This window comes from Typopeltis vanoorti, chromosome 13, assembly GCF_054136105.1.
Source record: "Typopeltis vanoorti isolate ZY-2024b chromosome 13, IOZ_Tvanoo_1.0, whole genome shotgun sequence".
Classification (NCBI taxonomy): Eukaryota; Metazoa; Arthropoda; class Arachnida; order Uropygi; family Thelyphonidae; genus Typopeltis; species Typopeltis vanoorti.
In genome coordinates this window covers 124,479,088-124,500,776 of record NC_143561.1, presented here as the reverse complement: position 1 = coordinate 124,500,776, position 21,689 = coordinate 124,479,088, and the positions used below count along the sequence as shown (strand labels likewise).

Genomic DNA, 21,689 nt, shown 5'->3' with positions numbered 1-21,689 from the left:
ATAGGTATCAGAGAGTTGTGTATGGTGGAGCAGTTTCCAGGAGGCAGAGGGCTACAAGTGGGGTCCCACAGGGCTCAGTACTAGGACCTATATTGTTTAACCTTTATATCAATGACATAGCCAGTGGATTGCAGGGGGATATTCAGTTATTTGCGGATGATGCGAAGCTGGGAAGGATTATTAGTAATAGTGCAGATGTGGTAGCCCTGCAAGAGGATTTAAATAAGCTAGATAGATGGGCAAATGAATGGGAGTATCAGTTTAATGCAGCAAAATGTAAGGTCTTGAGGTTTGGGAAACATCGATGGGATGCTGCATACTCTATGGGAGGAGTTATACTGGAGGAAGTAGGGGAGACAAGAGATCTGGGGTTGATGATTGATAGAAACCTGAAGTTTAGGGGACATATTGCAAAGGTGGTGAAGGTAACACAGAGGATTGCTGCTATTATGAGAAGGACACTGACCTGCAGAGATAAGAGGGTTATCATTCCATTGTATAAGTCTCTGATCAGACCACACTTGGACTATTGTTCTCAGATTTGGTCCCCAGGATTTGAAGGGGATAAATTAACTGTGGAAAGGATACAAAGACGGATGACAAAGTTGGTTTCAGGACTGTACAAGGATAGTTATGAGGATCGGCTGAGAGAATGTGGACTGCAGAGTTTGGTGGATAGAAGAAGGAGAGGTGATATGATTGAGACTTTTAAACTGTTGAGAGGTGGTTACAGGGTTGACACTGGGGAGTTCTTTCGCTTGGTTGAACAGCGGGAAGGAGTGATGACAAGAGGCCATCACTAGAAGTTACGAAAGGAAACTGTGAGCAAGAGGGTAAGGAGTGGTTTCTTTGTGTGGAGGGTGGTTGAGCCATGGAATGCATTGCCTGATGGAGTGGTGGGAGCGAGAACGGTCAGTGAGTTTAAAGAGTGGTATGATAGACTTTGTGTTTCTCAGGGGGGGGGGACCTCCCCTCGATGAGTCTTTTGACTCCTTGGAGGCCTGAATAATAATAATAATGAAAAAGGGACCTCCTAGATGAGTCTGTGACTCAATGGGGGTCTTAGAATAATAATAATTAAAAAAGTAATGAAGAGTCATAAAAACATCAGTGATAGAGAATACAGGTAGTTCCTGCCTTTACGAATTAACTGGCTCCTGGCGACTGTTCGTAAATCAGGAATTCGTAAAGCAGGAGTTTATTTGTCTTAGAGATAATGCTATAAGCGAGAGTTATGTTCGTAAGAAGGAATATATAAAATATAAAATGAATATTAAATTATAAGAAAAGACTTTTACTCACATATTTAAAAAAATAATATAAGAAAAATTTTTAATTAAAAAAAGATTCTTTGAAAAAAAATTAACTCATTTCTATATCACTGGATGAATCAGCAGCCGTTGAGGTATTAGGAAATAGTGTATTTTTTTTTTTCAAAGAAGGCCCTTGAGTGTCATTTGCTTCATTGACTTTTGCTTCTTTTCATTTAAAATAGCTCAATAGCAAGCAGAAGCATTATTCATTTCGCAGGAAAATTTAGTAAATTGTTCAAAATCTGAATCGTGTGATTCAAAGATTGCTTGAGCTTTTTCAAGAAGTTTAAATGCTTCTTCTAGGCCTTTTAAAGTGAAAAACTGAGTTGGAGCTTCATATTTTTCTTCTTCGTTTCCTTCTTGTTCCTCTAATTCATGGAGATCAATGGGTGAGAGTTCCATAGTGTGAAATTGAAGCAACTCATTAACATCATGTTCCAAAACTGTCATTTGTAACTGGTTAGCCATACCTAAGATCGCTTGAGTTTCAGAATTCAGAATAATGCGCTTTAACAGTGCTACCTGCTTGATGCCTGATAATAATTTCATATTTTTTTCCAATGTAATTGCTTTGCTTCTTTTGTTCATTTTCTGGTTTTGCACTGTTGTTTTTTTTTTTCTTTTTGACATTGTTGGAAAAGTGAAAGTGTTATAGTTAAAATGAAAACAAAATAAAATAAAAATTCAGGTATAATTGAAGAAAACTACGAATAACACACTCACATCGCCAAGGCTTGTGAGTGACTGAGACTCATTCTAACTGATCATTATGTCATGCTTCACCACACAAAATTTAAAATAAAAATTCCAATCCATAAAAATTCGTAAAGTGGGAATTCATAAAGTGAGAACTACCTCTATACAAAATAAATGAAAAACAAACATGGAAACAATATACTGGTGATTAATTTAATTCTGTTAATATTTTATCACATAACATCTTCAGAGTACTTTGTTCAATGTATGTGTATTTAATTCAATTGCAGTATATCCACAAGACTGATTTCGTTTGAAAGATATCAGAGTGAAATCAATCCATTATTTTCTTTAAAGTGTCTACATGTAAGTCTGAAAAATGTGTATTTTAAAGCAGTGGCAATTATATACCACAACTGGATTAATTAAAATTAAAACATTTAATTAAAATATTTTCTCAAATCTTTTCAGCATGTCAGCAGAAAATATGGACATCGAACTCGTGTTCAAATAAAGCGAACTTCACATGACAACATAATGCTAAATTGCTAGAATTGTAATGAATAATAATCACCCTTACCTTCTCCTAGTTTTAACTCCTTGCTATGGCTTTTTAGAAACTCTGAAGGTCGATTTAATGGTGTCCTTGCATACCCCATTGTTTTGTGAGGTGATCTGACTTTCTTATAATTCTCTTTAACTATCTCATTGTATATGGATCTGTACCTACATAAAAGAATTTCCAAAGAAAGGTTTCATTTTAAACACTTATATTAGAACTGCCTTTAATTTCTGAATATCAAGAAGAAAAAAAGCACACTCTATAAATGGAACACAGAGAACTTTCAGAGGTACTGTTTATCAGTTTATTACCTCATCCCGCTAGCCATACATGTATTAGTATTACTTCCAAGTCTCTATGAAGTTCAAAGACTCATCATGGGATATCAAATACTCACAGATCACAATAATAATAATTATAATTATTATTATTAATTTGTTCCATAATAATAATTATTATTATTATAGAAAACAAATTAACAAAAAATTCTAGAAGTAAAAACATTATATATATTACATTATATTACATTGTATAATAATGATAGTGAGGGCACTGTGTAGGCATACGGATGCATGCATGTTGTTATTGCTGCTGCTGTTTTTATAGTTTTAAAGTGTTTTAACTCATGTATTTAATTTGAAAGTGTTGATATGTAATTCTACTTGTTACGCTGAAGACAGGGACATACATTTAATTAAATGAAATCGGTTAAGTAGAATCCAAATTTTTTGTGCTGAAAGTCATAGACAGAGTGAACTGTTGTCACCAACGAGCGAAGAACAAGGGATGTTGCCATTTTAAAAGTTGCACTGCAGTTGCTAAAGTTAAGGAAGTGCAAAGGTCACTGAGACATCGAAGGCCACCAAGCAAAATGAGTGAGCTGTAACAGGTGCAATAAGCCATTAAGCAATGAAGGGGACAGGCCTCACTGCTCTGGCTGCAAGTGAAGACAACACTACGAGTGCTCCAGCATCTCAGAAAGCACATGGAAAGCAAAAGGAGCTGTGAAACATATTGAATGGTACTATCTACAATGCCATGAGAAAATGAAGAACAAAGAACAGACACCAAACAAAAGCAATGACACACAGCCTGGTAAGTCTCTTCCTGATCCTAAGATTACCGACAACTTAGATTCTTTCAGACTTATGGTTAGAGACTTGCTTAATACTCACATGGAACAAATTAACAAAAAATTCTAGGAGTACAAACATTATATACAGTATAATAATGATAGTGTAGAACATAGATGGTAAACCTATGGCACATGTGACAGAGGTGGCACGTTCGAGAATTTTGCTGGCATGTCAACGATTTACAGGTGATTTCCTTTTATACGCTTATAAATTATTCAACCTTTTTTTTTAAATTGTTACAATACGTATAAGTTAAATTTTTTTTTACACCAGAGAACAGCTATGAAGATGTGCATATGATTAGTGCGGTATTAACAAAAGGTCGTGCGACCCAAAGACAACCTATAATTGTTGAGTTGAAATGCTAATTCTCTTCAACTGAATTCCATAACATGCGAAACTGTCATAACAAAATTCGCTATATATTTCTTAGTTTTAATACATTCACGACGGGGTGTCATTTATTGTTCTGACAAAACTTCTCTTTATTGGTGGGTTCAACTCACGCAAAGTTTCAACCTTTGGTTGAATTTTATTGCTGCTTGTTTGAATTTTTAGTTGGCACAGGCATTATATGGCATATTTCAATTCGTGGTAGAATTTTATTTGAAGTTAGCCTTTGTGATCTGTCAATGACATCGAGAATTTCAAATGTAATAAACCAAACACTTATTTCATGTGATTGAAAAATTGAAAAGACTCATCGTGGAAGGTCCATCCTAGGAAACACAAAGTCTAGCATACCACCCTCCAAGCAAAGAAACCACTCCTCACCCTCTTGCTCACAGCTTCCTTTCGTAACTTCAAGGGAAGGCCCCTTGTCACTGCTCCTTCCTGCTGTTCTACCAAGTGAAAGAACTCCCCCAGTGTAAACCTTGTAACTGCCTCACAACAGTTTAAAAGTTTCAATCATATCACCTCTCCTTCTTCTTCTGTCCACCAAACTCTGCAGTCCACATTCCCTCAGCCGATCCCCATAACTAACATTGTGAGTTAGTTATGAAACCATCTTTGTTATCCACCTCTGTATCCTTTCTACAGTTAATTTAATCTGACCCTGATCAGATCACAGTCAAAGTGTGATCTGATCAGGGTCTTATACAATGGAATGATAACTCTTATCTCTGCAGATCAGCGTCCTTCTCAGTATTGCAGCAATCCTCTGGGTTATCTTCACCACCTTTGCAATATGCTCCCTGAATTTCAGTTTTCTATCAATCATCCTCATTCTATGTTATAGCTCCAAGCTGTCTCCTAAGCCTGTCATAATCACCAATCTTATAATTACATATATATCCTTTTCTCACAGAAGTCTGCATATGACTAGCCATAACTCAGGTGATCGCTTCATGATCACTCTTACCAACTGGAAGAAAGTGTGAAATCCCACTCACAATTCCATTCTCTGATGATATGATCAGATCTAAAACTCTTGATCCTCATGTGACTATCTTTACATGCTGCCTGAGATAGTTATCTCTCAAGAACTCAAAAAATTCATCTTTCTTATTTCCAAATCTATTTCTTCATTCCAATCTATACTGCCATATTAAAATTACCCATAATAATCACCCTTCTTTTGTTCACTAATTGAAGTTGTTTATACATTTCTTCATCACCACCCTCCACATTCCCTGGCCTATAACAACATCCAAGGACACAGACTTGTAGAAGTAAGGATATTCTTGTTCCATTGTATAAGGCTCTGATTAGACTGCACATGGACTTATGTACAGATTTGGTCACCTAGTTTTCAAAAGGATAAAGAGATGGTGAAAAGGTTCCAGAGGCAACTGAATAAGGTAGTTTCTGATCTCTGGAATGTCAAATATAAGGAAAGATTGAGAAGATGCAATCAACAGAGTCATAGGAGGAAGTAGGGGTGATATGATAAAGATCTATAAGTTAGTAAGGGATTGTTATGGTATCAATGTTGAAGAGGTTTTGCCAAAAACCTTGGAAGATCAGGGGAGAACAAGAGATCATCCCTGGAAGCTGTATAAGGATGGTGTGAACAAGGGATGAAAAGCAGGTTTTTTGCATGCAGAGTTGTGAGATTAGAATACATTGCCCAAGTGTTGTGTCTGCAGAGAATTTGAGTGTGTTTAAGGCAATGTATGATAAGCTGTGAGTATGACAAAAGGACCTCCTAGATGAGTCTGTGACACAATGGGGTCTTAGGGTAATAATAATAATAACAACCGCACTATTTCTGCTTGTCCCATGTAATCTGATACTGAACATTTGCAATATACCCTCTAAACTTCATGCCCTGTCCATGATTACTCCAAAATCCCTAGCCTAATCATGCAGTTCAGTTTCATCAATTTAATACACAGCTTGTGATCTCTTCATCCCAGTGCATATCCTTAGACTTGATCATGTTAAAGCTAACAGCCATTTACCTTTGCCTATATTGTCAATCCTGCAGAATCTCTCCATTATCTTCATTGACTACCACTCTTCCTAGTTTTGCATTATCAACAAACAGCTAAATATTTCTGTTTCTTTCACTGACATACAAATTAAACAGCAAAGGACTAAGCCTGGTACATCACTAATCACCTTCTCCCTGATTCAACCTCTCATACACTATTCTTTGATATCTGTTCATCATTCACTCTCTTATTCAAATCACCAACCTCAAATCAACACCATTTGCTTCAATTTATGAAACAGCATTCCGTGTGAAATCTTGTCAAATGCTTCTGCAAATTCCAGCAGGATCACTTGAGTAGCCTTTATTCAACTCAATTGTTACTTTATTATAAAAAAAGTAAGAAATTACTAAGGCAAGACATAGCCTTCAGAAAACCATGTTGCCTTTAATAAACCATCATATTCCTCTCTACTGAGTCCTGAATTCTATTACCAACTTCTTCCATACCTTAACTAGGGTTTGTATATACGTCTCGTAATAAGGGACAATCCCGTATTTTACAGGATTGTCCCTTATTACGAGTTTGTGTCCTGGCATCCCGATAAAACTCTTTGGGACGCAGAATTATTACGTAATTTGTGGATTTGTGTTTAACATTCCCATTCTTAAACATAAAACGTAATTGCCAAGAAATCAATATTAATTATTGATCATAAAATTATCTTATCAATTGACAATACTGACATGTTGTGAGAATAGTGCAACTAACGGACGTAATAACTAAGCATGGCTTATTTGATATGACACAGCTCTGTTATGAAATGTAATTAGTTTTGTTATTTTATATGCCTTTAAAATGCCGAAGAGAAAGTGTGTTCTCACAGAAAACCTAAGGACTGAATACTCTTTTATTATACCATGTAATTGTGATGGCAAAGTCGACGAGAAAGTGAAATGTACACAATGTAATGCAATATTCGGCATACAATGCGGCGGTCAGTCAGACATCAAGCAGCACATCACTACGAAGAGACACAAATTAGTAGAAAATGCAAGTGTAAGTAGTAAAGTGTCAGATTATTTTTCTAAAAAAATAATGGATGAAATGGAAAGAAATCTTGCAGCTGATGAAGCTATATTTGCATATCATGTATGCATGCACAACCAGAGTTTCAGTTTGATGGACTGCACGTCGAAAATAATCCAGAAACTATATGACAAAAAGTTCACTTGCAGTCAAAAGAAGACTCAAGCTATAACTGTGAGTGTATTAGCACCTTATGCAATGGCTGTTTTCAGAAACGAACTTAAGAAAGCTAATTATGTGTCAATAATGATAGATTGTTCTAACCATGGTGCGTTGAAAATAGTTCCAGTTCTAGTTCGATACTTCTTACCAGAAGAGGCCATCAAAACTATGGTTCTAGAGTTTTTAGATTAACCGTGTGAAACTGCAGACCAAGTTACAGAATATGTATGGCAACTAGTGACAAAGTGGAATACTGAAAAGAAAGTTGTTGCCTTGTCAACAGATAATACTTATACAAATTTTGGTGGAAGTTTCAGAAGAGGAAAGAACAATGTTTTTCATAAATTGAAATCAAAATTGAACCGTGCATTGATAGGAGTTTGTTGTTCATCCCATATCATAAATAATGCTATACAATGTGCAGCTGATACATTGCCCATGGACGTTCAAGCTGTCATTGAAAAATTATATCAGCATTTTTATATCTGTTAGAGTGCATACACTCAAAGGGTTTCGCAACTTTTTAAATACTGAGTACAAGACAGTGTTAGGGCACTCAAAAACGCGATGGTCGTCTCTGTACCCTGCTCTCAAAAGGATGAATGAGATGTATGAAGTTCTCAAATCATATGTTCTTTCACTTGATAAACCACCATTGCTTCTAAAAAATTTCTTTAGTAATCCAGTTTCAGAGCTAATAGCCACATTTCTAGAATGCCGATCTGAATTTCATGTAATAATTTGTGCAATTGAAGGTGAGAAAATCATTCTTTCTCACCTTCAATTGCGAGATAATGATTTTGCAACAAGGAAAGAACAGTCCTTACTGAAGGCATTAATTGAAGATGGACTCATCACTGAGAAGAATTATGGTAATTATAAAAATGAATTATATAACACCTGTATAGAATACATCCAAGAATGGTTTTCGGACACTCTTACTTTTGAAAGTTTGTCTTGGATTTTATTGAAGAATCCAGAAGCCAGTCTCAGTTGGAAAAGTGTGCAGAAAAGTGTAACAACTATTGAAGAGGTCTGCCCAAACACAAAAATCAATTAAACTGAACTGTTTGATGAGGTGATGATCTTGAAAAAGGCAATTACAGAAAAGAAAGAAGAAATTAAAGCAAAATCTACAGGAGAAATTTGGTATGAATTATTTAACACTGTTGGAGTAAATGAATTAATAAATTTGAAGAAGATTGTCGAGTTCTTCTGCTGCATTCCTGGCACAATTGCTAGTATTGAAAGACTGTCTTCCTGGATGAACTCCTTATGGACAAACGAAAAGAATAGGTTATCTGTAGAAACTGTGAAAGCTATACTCATTGTTAAAGTGTTTTTCAATAAGGACTGTGTGGAATTTCATAACTTGGTAAAACATAATCATTCTTTACTTGAGAAAATACAGTCATCTGAGAAGTATATCACAAGCAAAGATCAATGATTTAGTATTGTTTAAAGTTAAATTTTAAGATTGCTATAATTAATTAAATTCTTTTCCCTTTGCTGATGCTTGTAAGTAAGAAAAGCAAAAACATTTTGTTGGTTTATTCAAACCGAAAGTGTCCCATATTTTTTTTTCAAAAATATATGAACCCTAACCACCTTAACCATCATTTCTAAGATACTGGTTGGCCTATAATTTACTACTTCTGTCTTGGAGCAGCCTTTATGCAGTGGAACTATTTTGCTACCTTTCTATTCCCTTAACACCTTCCCAGAACTTGAATATCAGGTTATTGAAGGGAACTTGGAAAGTTCCCTTCAATAACCTGATATTTAACTCTATAACCCCATGTGCTGCAATTTAAATATCCACTTATGTGGAGTACCTTAACAAATGCCTTTGGAGAAAAAAAAAAGGGGGGGGGCATTATATGCCTTTTTCTTGTCAACTGCTCTTATCACTTTATTATAAAAGGCATGCAAATCGCTGAAACAAGAGTGCCCTTTAACAAATTCATGCTGACCACAAATAATATTACCATCATCTGCTAAAATTTGATGATCCCAGTTACTACTTTCCTTGAACAATGGAGCTGTCAGTTTCTTAGCACAATCTTTTAAAATGCAGTGAAATCCTCTCCAGTCCCACTACCTGATTGACTTTGAGAGTAATTAGTATTGGAAATACCTTCTCCTTATGCACTGCTAAGTCTTTGACTCTTACCATCCTCCAGGAATAAAATCTGCATTTCCAGGATGAAATGTCTGAATAAAGTTATCATTAAATAGCTCGCTATATTCTCTTGACCTCCTTTTCCATCTAATAGGATCACTGATCCACAATAATTTCTTCTCCTACATGCCACATAATGAAAGAATTCCTTATCATTTTTTCCTTGGACTATAGTGCTAATCTCTCCTCATATTCCATTTTGGTATTCCTTACTATACTAGTCACTTTCCTCTCTGAAGTCTTATGTTACTCATGCAACTGCTCTTCATCACTATATACTTTTTTCTTAACCTCTTTTTCATCTGCAATTTCTGTTTGGTTACATAAGTCATCCACTTTACACCAAATTGTGTCATCTTTTTCCCTTGAGAAATACAATTGCCATTGTTGTTGATAAATATTTCTTTACTAGTGCCCCCCCCCCCCATACACTGCTGATATCTCTCCTTTGCAATTCCTCCATCTATAGAACTGCCCCAAGTTGATTTCTAAGATTATGATAGCCACCTGCCTTATAATTACACATAAATTCTTTTCTCACTGATACTTTGCATGTCTGTTCAGCCTCCCAATCAAAACTACATCATCACTTTCACCAATGTACGTGCGGTTAGCCTAGTGGCTATGCGCTTCGCAACCATATGCCTGGGGAAGGAGTGTCCTGGGTTCGATTCCCGTCGGTGACGTGAGGAGCTTTAGGATCTTCCTCAGCCATAGCCAAGTTAGCCGGTCTTGGCCGTGGACAGCAGAGTTTTTTTCACCAGTTTATCTGGGGGTTTTCATCCCGCAAGCAGGCAAACTGGCCCTGTGAACACACACGGATCTACACACATAAATAAAAAGTTGAGCCCCCTCATAAATAAATGAGGGGGCTCAACTCGCCCCAGAAGGGACGGGGAAGAAAAAGGGAGGAAACTCCATATGAATAAATAAATAAACTTTCACCATTGGGGAGCAAGACTGACTTCTCAGTCACAATCTGATCCTCTGATGCAAAGATCAAACTAAAACTGTATCCTCATGTTCCCTCTACTACACGTAGTCTGAGATATCTGTCCCTCAAAAATCCAGAAATTTCATAAAGAAATTTATTGTTTAGATCAATTTCTTGCAGCAAAAATAGCTTGCACCTTATATCATACAGCTTATCAACATCATAAAGCAACAAAAAAAAAAAAGCATCAGCTAACGCTTTTTTGTTCCCGTATAGGGAGATGATATTAGAACTGTGCAATTTTGATTATGAGGAAAGGCATGCAGATACTGCATAATTTGGTGGAAAAGACAAAGGGGGGGGGAACATGATCGAGACATTTAAACTGCTGAAGGGTTACTGTCAGATTAACAATGAAGAGATTTTTTATATGGTAGAATAAGGGGAAGGAACAAAAACAAGGAGCCATCCCTCCAAGTTACAACAGGAAATAATGAATAAAAGAATAAGAAAAAAGTTTTTTTTGCTTAGAGAGTGGTAGGAGCATGGAATGTATTGCTTGAGAGGGTTGTGAAAGTGCAAATGGTGGATGAGTTTAAGGAGTGGTATAATACTTTGTACTGACTAATGTTGATCTCCCACAATGAGTTGTGTGACTCCATGGAGGTCAAGAAAATAATAATAACAATAATAAACAGATGAGTTAAGAGCAATCATTTTGCAAGCACTGCATTTAAGAGCAATCATTTCTTCTAGCACTGCATGGTCACTACCTCGATGGTACATCCAGGTGGTGGTGACCATGCAGTGCTAGAAGAAAGATTTGGCTGATTTGAGAGGGTTGCGAAATGCTAATATGGTCATGGGATTAGATGACATATTATTATTATTATTATTATTCAGGCCTCCATGGAGTCAAAAGACTCATCATGGGAGGTCCTTCCTAAGGAACACAAAGTCGATCAAGACTCATTGTGGGAGGTCCCTCCTAGGAAACACAAAGTCTATCATACCACTCTTTAAACTCATTGTTTAAGGAGTGGTATGATAGACTTTGCATCAGGCAATGCATTCCATGGTTCAACCATCCTCCATGCAAAGAAACCACTCCTCAGCCTCTTGCTCACAGTTTCCTTTCGTAACTTCCAGGGAAGGAAGTTATGAAATGTATATCAGGAAGTTAATAATGTATATCAGCCCATGTATTATGAGATAGTACAAGCAAATTAGCATATTTACTGACTAAGCTATTTAACTTTGGCAAATGGCAAGGAAGCAGAAAGATGGTGAAACAGTTCTGCTGCATAAAGGAGGCTCTGAGACAGAATTAGCATATTACATGCCAATTGGTATTTTAGAGATTTGGTTAATGTTTTGAAGAAGTTGGTAAAAGACAGAATTCAGGACTGGGTGGACAAGAATATGATACTTTATAAGGAGAAACATGGTATGAAGAGTAGATCTTGCATTAGTAATTAGTATACTTTTTATAATAAAGTGATAGCTGTGCTGTATAAATGCTGTATATATTTTTATAATAAAATGATAGCTGTGTGTCCAGCATTATCATTGGCTCAGTGATAATGCTGGACTTTGCAAAGGCATTTGACAGGATTTGACATGGAACTCAGTTACATAAACTGGAGCAAATGGGGACAGATATGGAGCTGAATTAGAGATCGGCTGATAGACAGATATAAAGGAGTGTTTTATGGAGGGTGTCAAGTCCAGGAGAAGGCAGGTGACTAATGGTATATACAGAGCTCAGTACTTAGTCCTGTATAATTTTTACATCAAAGATAAAAAGAGAAATATTCAGTTGTTTGCTGATGATGAAATGCTAGGAAGAACAATAGCCAATGAAGATGACACAGTGATCCTGCATGATGAGTAAATAGTTTGGCAGTATGGCAAAGGTAAATGCTGCACTTTGTAAAGTGCTGCACTCCAGGAAGAAGAGATCACAAACTATGTACTATATTAATGGAAGCACACTGCAGGAAATTGGTGAGACACTACAGATTTGTCAGTGATTATAGATAGGGCAAAGTTTAAAGGGTATACTGCAACGGTGACCAAAACAACACATCAAATTACATGGTTGTTGAAGAACACACCAACAAACAGAGAGTGAGAAGCTTTAATAAGGCTACATCAGCACTATTGTGCACAGATCTGATCACCTGGAATCCAGAAGGCATGAAGAAGGTAGAAAGGATCCAGAAGTCAGTGACTAAGATTGTGGCAAGTCTATGGAATGCTCCCTACGAGAATAGATTGAAAGTCTGAGGTCTTCAAAACTAGCTGAAAGGTGAAAAAGAGGGATCATAATAGAAGCATATTAGTTACTAAAGAGGTTTCATAGGATTGAGACCAAAGACTTTTTTTTTCAGTACATGGCAGGAGGACAGAAAACAAGAGGTCACCCATGGAAATTGTATATGACTATGATTAGCAAGAGTACTCAATTTTTTCTTGGAGGCTGGTGAATGGGTTGCCAGAGGTAGTATAAGTTCTTCATTGGTGAACGAGTTTAAAGAGAGACACAATAGATATTGTGTGAATAATGGTCTCCAGTAGCGAGTCTTCTGACTGTAGAGATACTATTTAATAATAATAAAAATAATATGTCAGTCTTCTAAGACATATCTCTAACATAATAAATTCACCTAGGTCTTTTGGGATCATTGCCTTACAATCCTAGAATCAAACAACTGTTTCACTAGCTCTTCTTCTTCCAGTCTTTTTAACTGATTATTCCGCCTTAGATAACCTCCACTCTTACATTCCTGAATGCTAACAAAGTCAAGTTTCTTCCTAATATCTTCATTTTTAATATCATTCTGCTAATGATGCCATCTGTTCACTCTCCTAATCTTTCTTAGAACTTTTATATCTATATAGTCTAGTCTTTGATAAAATATTTTATTTCTAACCCAACTCTAAGATGCATAAATTAAAGTTGGTTTTAACACTATCTTGTATACTGCTAGTTTAGTGGTTTCACTAATTTCTTTCTTATTTCATGTAAATTCATTCAGTTGACTCTTCTCCACACAAGCTTTGATTATTTTGTGTTTATTTCCATTTCTGATTTATCTTTCTTAAAAATTGAGTCCAAATAGTGAAAATATTTTGCTTCTTCTACAGGAGCTCCATTCAGGATACAGCTGATGTTTTCAATGTTCTTGCTTATTTTCATAGTCTTTGTTTATTTGTGGCTGATTTTTATATTATTATTATTATGTAACATCATCCTGGTTGGTCGAGTGGTTAGTGTATCCACTCTTCAGACAAGAGGCTGCAGTTTCAAATCCTGCCTAAGCATGGATGATTGCGATTTTCTTACACCTTTGTACATTCATTCATACAAGTGAATAAAAGAGTCGCCCAAGATGGAGTGGGTCACCATGGGAGAAGTAAACCCAACCCTCCCACAATGGGAGAAGTCTTTACCCCAGCAGTGGGGGAAAAGTTACAGGCTGAAAAAAAAAAAAGAAAAAAACGTGACACCTGCAAGGAGTCCAAAGACTCATCGAGGGAGGGTACCTACTCTACAACTCTCCGTCTCCACCACTCAATCCACCAACTACAGCAAACCACATCATCTACACCAGGCACGGCCAACTTCATTCTATACGTGAGCCAATATATGACGAGTGCTAGCATCACGGCTGCACACTTTTAGACAGAACTTAAATAAAAATAAACTCTGCATTTTTTCAAGGAAATAGTTATATATATATTGAATTGCTATATTTGTTAAATCCTTTTACTACTGGGAGAACAATATAAAATACTTGAAACTGAGTCCATTTAAATCAAATGTAAACAAGTTTCTTCTTTCACAACCCATCACCCATATACGGTACTAATGTACTATAGGTTGACCAGTCAACCTCTTCTATATGGGCCCAACATTAAAAAAAACAGGCTGGTTATTTAATTTAATTTAGTTAAGATTCACCTTTCATTAGGCTTTTAATTATGAATTTATAGCAGCCTAACTAGCTGGCTGAGCAGTTAACATATCACTGTCCAGCCAACAGGCTGTGGATATAAATGCTACTGAGGATATATGTATGATTCTCTTTAAGTGAGAGATAAGTTCTATGATGGAAATAGCAGTACAACTGTGTGGTACAGCTGCAAGGTAACAAGTTCCTTTACTTATGAGTTCTTTTGCTTTGCAATAAGCATACTATAATGTATAATTTTATATATATGGAGTAAAACTTTTGTAACAATGCAAGTGAAAGCCAATAACATCAGATGTATTATATATAATATACAAGCATTTGAGCTGTTTCATAAACTGAATAAGAATTCAGCAACAGGGGTAGATGGGATATGAAGCACAGTTGCTAAAAGAGTGTTCAGATGAAATGGCTATTTTGAACATGCTATATAATTTGAGTCTCAGAACAGGAAGGATTCTTCAAGAGTGAAGAGAATGCATGATAATCAAATTGCACAAGAATGGTGGAAAGACTGATGTGTCTAATTGTTAAAGGCACAGCTAGTTCAGCTGAATACTCTTTTAGCATCTGTGCTTCATATCTCATCAGCTCCTATTGTTGAATTGCTTTGCTACTAGTATTTCTGGAGTGGTAGTGAGGATTTTGGAAACATTTGTAAGAACCCACACAGAGAAATAGATTGACCATGAATATATACTTGGTAAACAGCAATAACATGGGTTTACTTAGGGAATCATTTTATTGCTCACATTTTAATGTTATGGTCAAGTTAGATAATGGGAATGGATACACCATGATACTTTTGGAATTTGCTAACACTTTTGACAGAATTCAGCATGGATAGCGGTTGCATAAACTTGGGATTGGATGATGAACTATTAGCTTGGATAGGCTGACAGGATACTTGGCTGGTTGACCAAAATCAAAAAGTTTTGTTTGAGGGGGTTGATTAGGTGTTTATTAGTGCAAGAACAACAAAGGCATAATGCACGAAACCAAAGGTTACAGGTCATCAAGGTGATGTGTGTTTTTTGGGGAATGTAAGTCTGCAAGATATTTAAGGTGACTTGGTATACCTCAGAGATCAGTCCTTAGTCTGCTGTTATTCAATCTCTATATTAATAATGTGACCTGGGAAGGATTTCATAGGTAACATATAACTATTTGCTGATGATGCAAAGATATGCATGGTTAACTAGAGACATGCAACAATTGCAAAATTATTACAATAGGTGGGAACTGTAGGCATGCGAAAATGGCTATCAGTTCAATGTCAGTAAATATAATGTTGTGCACTTTGGTGTGTTGAGATATCCAATGGTGTATTATATTGACAGGATTATACTAAAATAAACTGATCAGGCTAGGGGTCTTGCAGTTTAGCAGTTGGAAGCTGAAATTCAGAAGCCACATAACAAAGACTGTGAATAAAACTCAGAGGATAATTGCAATGCTGAAACAAACACTGAAAGAAAAAAAAAAAAAGATAAGGAAATCATTTTGCCTCTTTACAAGACTTTGATACCACCTCATCAATACTACTATGCATAGATCCAGTCTCCTGGTTTCTGTGGTGATGCAGATACAGCAGAGAGGGTGCAAAGGAAAATGTTAAAGATGATAATGGTTGAGTTGCTAAAGATGAAACTGAGACTGAAAATTTATAGACTGCAGACACTAACAAACAGAAGAAAGAGGAGTGATATCATAGATACAGTCTTCTAAAAGGGTCATACAGGAATACCAGATGGAATTTTTAATTTTATAATTTTATAGAGGTTAGAAGAAGAGGACGACAAGACATCCAAAGAAGGTAAGAATAAATGCAGTGAAGAAGAGGGTGAGAACTAGATTTTTCTCGCAAAGGGCAGCATGTGATTGGAATGGCTTGCCTTGAAGGTGATGAGTGCAGACAGTGAGAATGAATTCAAGAGATGGTATGACAAGGGGTGTGATATATAGCTTTTCTTGATGAGTCCTTGAGTGATGATAACGACAACAATAATAATAATATAACAGCTGCACTCTTCTTCTTCTTCCTTTCCAGTAATAGGCCTAGTGGCCTGTTATGGTCTCTTCCATCTTTTCAAATCTTCCCATCTTTATTCTTCTCTCTTGAGGTCGATATCTCTGTATCTCTCCCTCTCTCTCTCTCTAGGGAGTCTTCCCTCACTCATTCTTTCTGTATGTTGTCTCCGTCTCTCTCTATAAAGATCGACGTAGTCTAAGACAGGTATCACTTCAAGTTTCTTTATGATATCACTATTTCTTTTGAAGTCAAGTCTATTGTATCCAGCTGTTTTGCACATGAATCTCATTTCAGAGCTTATCAGTCTTCATCTATTTGCTTGAGTTAAGGTCCAGGCTTCTGAACCATATGTTAGGACAGGTCTTGTTATTGAGTTTTATGTATTATTTTCTTGCTTATAAATTTGGATTGAATATCTGATTAATAGTTTTTGTTATTCCTATATAACTGGGTATTTTATGTTGCATGCCTTTCTCTCTTTCATAAGATAAGTGGTAGCCTAGATATTTGAATGTATTAACTGGTTCTATAATATCTTTGTTGATGCAAATTTTGCTTCTAATTGGGTCTCAGCCTTTAAATGTCATGACTTTGGTTTTGGAAGTAAAGATTTCCATATTGTATGTTTTTGCTATTTCATTTAATGAAAAGGCTGCTCACTGTAGTGAATCCTCATTATTTTCAATTAGAGTCTGATCATCAGCAAATAAAATTGTGTCAATGTTGGTGCAATCATTTATTTGAATGCAAAACTGGTTGTTTCTCTCCGCTCTCTTATAATGTTATTAATATAAATGTTAAAGAGGAGTGACAATAGACTACATTCTTGTTGGACACCTGCATTTATGTTCTGTAACCCAGATTTTTGTGAGGCTATCTTTAATTTAATTTGATTATTGTTATATATATTGAAAATTGCTTTAATTAATTGGTTAGGAATGTTGTCATTTCTTAAAATTTCCAGTAGCTTATTACGATTGACTTTATCAAAGTCACTTTTATAATTGATGAATAATATATGGGTCTCTAAACTGAATTCTCTTCTTTTTTATATCAAAAACGTGAGAGTGAAAAAGGTATTAGTGCAGGATGTGCCTTTATGGAAACCATTTTGATTCTCACCAAAAATATATTTACATAATATTTGTTTAATTTAGTCTTTAAGAGACTTGAGTATATTTTATATATAGTATTTAAAAGGCTAATGCCTCTTGCCATTCATTAATATTGACTTTTTTTGAAGAGGGGGATGATCATAGCATTTTGCCAGTTTTCTGATGATGATTGGTTATTAAGGATCTTATTCATGAATTGTAATAATTAGTATCTGAAGTTGTCTCTAGAATATTTGAAAAGTTTCATATTGATACCATCTTCTCATATGCTTCTATGATTCTTGCACTGCTTAAGTCTCTCTCTCTCTCTCTCTCTCTCTCTCTAGCCAGCCTGGTTGGCTGAGTGGTTAGCATATCTGCTCTCCAGCCAAAAGGCAGCAGGTTCAAATCCCGCCATGGGCCTGGATGTTTGTGATTGTCTGTGAAAATACTAGTGGTGGTGGGCAGTAGATGGGATTGCATAGATGATGGTAGTTGTGGTTCATTGTATAGTTGGTGGACTGAGTGGTGGAGAGAGAGAGAGAGAGAGAGAGAGAGAGTTGTAGAGTAGGTGCCCTCCCTCGATGAGTCTTTGGACTCCCTGGAGGTGTCACGTAATAATAATAATTATTTGCAGATAATGGTTCTAAGAGTGGGTTTTCATGAAATGTCCATAATTCTTTGTAGTATTTAAGCCATTACTCCAAAGGTCTTGTTCCAATAATCTTGATCGATTCTCTACGGCTATTATTCATGTCTTATAAATTTATATGTTTGTGTGTGAGGTCTATTCATATTGTTTTCTAGATTAGTAACAAAATTGTCCCATTGAACTCTATGTCGTTTACATGTTGCTCTTTATTGCTTTTTGCAGTTGCACTCTTAACCCAAATAAATAACGAAAGTGTAAGGTGGTGGAGGGAAACGAAGTTCTCAGCCAACATTTGTACAAGAAATGCACGTTTGTTTTGTTTAACTTTTAAGTTAATAATGGAAAACACACTAATGTTTTTGGTGTGCGAATGGAATGGCCTGTCTTTGGAGGTGGTGAGTGCAGACAGCATGAATCAATTCAAAAGATAGTATGACAACGGGTGTGATATTTGGCTTTTCTTGACGAGTCCTTTGAGCGATGTTAATAATAATAACAATAGTAGTATTAGTCATTTTCTTTTTTTGCAGATCAAGCCTAGTAGTATTAGGTTTGATCTGCAAAAAAAAAAATGTACAGAGAATTTACAAGGAGAAAGGTGATCAGTACACTCAAGAGCAGTACAAAGGTCAGACTAGAAAGGTTACCAGTATAGTAAAGAAGGCTAAATCAGATTATGAGAAGACTTTAGCCAAGCAGGTAAAAGGAAATTCCAAAGAATTCGTCTGCTACATTGCAAGTAAAAGGAAGAATAACTTTGGAAGGATAACCTTACTGGGTGCTGATGATATTGAGGTGACTGAATCAGATGTAATAGTAGAGTTACTGAGTGACCACTTTTCAAAAGTCAATCACCCGAGTGAGAATATGTCTGTGTCTTCTGTAGCAACAACTGATATGAGAATTGAAGTTAATGAATCAGAGGTACTTAGGATATTGCAGAATTTAAATGAAAACACTGCTGTAAATTTGGATGGAATATCAGCTTCGGTATTACGTGAATGTGCAAAAGAATTGTCAATGCCTCTTACTTGGCTATTTAACTTACATTTGAGTATTAACTCTGATAAGGTCCCTAGGAAGCAGAAAGAAGGTAAAATAGTGACTTTGCATAAAGGAGGGGATAAGATTGTGGTAGCAAATTACAGACCAATCACCATCTCAGGAGTGGTGGTAAAAGTATGGGAAAAGTTAGTTAAAGACAGAATTCAGGAATGGGAAGATAATAATATGATACTCTACGGGGCCAACATAGTTTTGTTAAAGGTCAGTCCTGCCTTAGTAATTTATCAACTTTTTTTATAATAGAGTGACATCTGAGTTGGACAGGGGAATGGCTACACACGATACTTCTGGATTTTGCTAAGTCTTTTCACAGGATATCCCATGGAATACTGGTAAGAAATTGGAATGGGGATGGATATTACACTGGTGATATGGATAAGAGAATGGGTCATGGACAGATACCAAAAAAGTAGTGTGTGGAGGAGCAGAGTCCAGGATGAAGCAGGTGACCAGAGGTGTGCCTCAAGAATCTGCACTTGGACCATTATTGTTTAATTTGTACATAAATTATATAGGAAATGACTTGAAGAGAGATATTCAGTTGTTTGCTGATGATGCAAAGTTGGGTAGTGCAATAATTAACCAAGGTGATATAGAGAGCTTGCAGGATGATTTAAATAAGCTGGCAAAAGGTAATGGATGTCAGTTCAATGTGGAAAAGTGTAAAGTTATGCATTTTGGGATTAACAGATTACAAGCTGTGTACCACATTGATGGAACGGTACTCCAAGAGATGGATGAAGCTAGGGATTTGATGATGTTAGTAGATAGGGAGTTAAAATTCAGAGAACATATTGCTAAGGTGGGTAAAATAGCTCATAGGATTACTTATTTATTGAAGAACACACTAACATTCAGAGATAAAGAAATTATTATTCCTCTTTATAGGTGTCAATACATCCACATCGGGATTACTGTGCTCAGGTCTGGTCACCTGGATTCCTGAGGAAGTGGTAGAAAAGATTCAGAGGAGAGTGACCGAGTTGGTGAATGGTGTAAGGAATGCTCCCTACACTGATAGACTGGGAGTTTGTGGATTACAGAGGTTAGCTGATAGACAGAGAAGAGGGGATATGATAGAAACATTTAAATTGCTAAAAGTTTTTATAAGATTGATGCAGGGGAAATATTTCAACAGTGGAATAGTGGTGAAAGACCAAGAGGTCATCCCTTGAAATTAAGTAAGAGTATGGTTAACATGAGTGTGAAACTAGATTTTTCGTTTGGAGAGTGGTAATCGGTGAATTCGATAATCACCGACTACCGACCACTGAATGTAAGTACTCTTGGTGTATTTTTTTCTTTTCGTCATTCGTTCATATTTGAGCATTTGCCCGATTATGACCAGTTAACTAGCATCATAATAACGATCCTAAATATACTAGTGAACTTAAAACAGGGCTGATTTACATGCACAGTAATGCCATCGTTGTCCTTTTTCTAAACAGTACAAAATTTTAACTAACCTTGTAGCCGTCTCTATTTTTGTTTCTTCATGTGGTATTAAATTGTATATACACTCTTTATGGGATGGCGATGATTTGAATTGGTTAACTCTGTCGCTTTTTCCGCCGGAAACCATTATTAGGAGCGCATCTCGTAACTGACTACTCTTGAAGACGTTATTTGATTGTATAAAAATGGTAACCTAGCAACTGACTAATATTTACCCATTAGAAACTTTACTTAACGCCGCCTAACGTCAAATGAAGAAAGAAAAGAGTTTGAAAATTCTAATAAAAAAATTAATGAATTTGGAAACAAAAATATTTTTTGTTTAATTTCTGTTTTATATTATATATGTTAAATTGTTATATTATACCTTAGTCATTAACCTTTACTGTAAATCTGTTACTGCATTAAATTCATGCCCTTGTGACTATCCTTCCTCCTAAGTCTATTTTCGTAACACTACCACTGCCTCATTTGACGTGTTCAACTGCTGATTATTGTTTAACTCTCGAATGAAAAATATCACTGGCTTCTAATGTTCCTATACGAATTGATGAATTTATGGCATTCGTTTCGTGCAGTTGCTTTCTTACATTTCTCCTCGTCAAAACTAAAATTGCTCTTGTCATTATTTTTTTCTCGTTTAAAAGATAAAATTGCACATATATCCAATATTCCATTTGACGTCATGAGAGGATATACGAACCGTGTTCGGTAATGACCATGTTATTCTTTCAATTTTCTTCAGTCTTCTCTGATAGTAAACCCAATCTCTCAGTGGTGCATGGCTTTGAGAGATGATACCTGCGTAATATACATGCCTTAGCGCAATTGGAAGAACAACGTGTATATTGAGCCCTTCGATTGGAAAAGGCCTGAATTTGATTCTCGTCGTAACGGGAGAATCTTTAATGGATTTTTCAATTGAAGGTCAGTTAGCCTACTCATACGGTGGTAACAGAGCT

The 21,689-nt window shown here is 36.0% G+C and overlaps 1 protein-coding gene across 2 annotated transcripts in view; it reads right to left on the bottom strand.

Moving 5' to 3' along the window:
- LOC150100517 (enkurin) overlaps positions 1-20,885 on the bottom strand; it is a 119,114-nt gene extending 98,229 nt beyond the window's left edge. Inside the window, exons 1-2 of one of the 2 annotated variants that reach the window (XM_090403144.1) lie at positions 20,739-20,885; positions 2,590-2,735 (exon numbers count right to left, since the gene is read on the bottom strand). In XM_090403144.1, the coding sequence (XP_090259270.1) occupies positions 2,590-2,735; positions 20,739-20,854 (262 nt within the window). In that variant the 5' untranslated portion in view covers positions 20,855-20,885. The remainder of the gene's footprint in view (positions 1-2,589; positions 2,736-20,738) is intronic. The other variant, XM_090403145.1, reaches the window with a different exon arrangement.
- Positions 20,886-21,689: the final 804 nt, after the last annotated feature.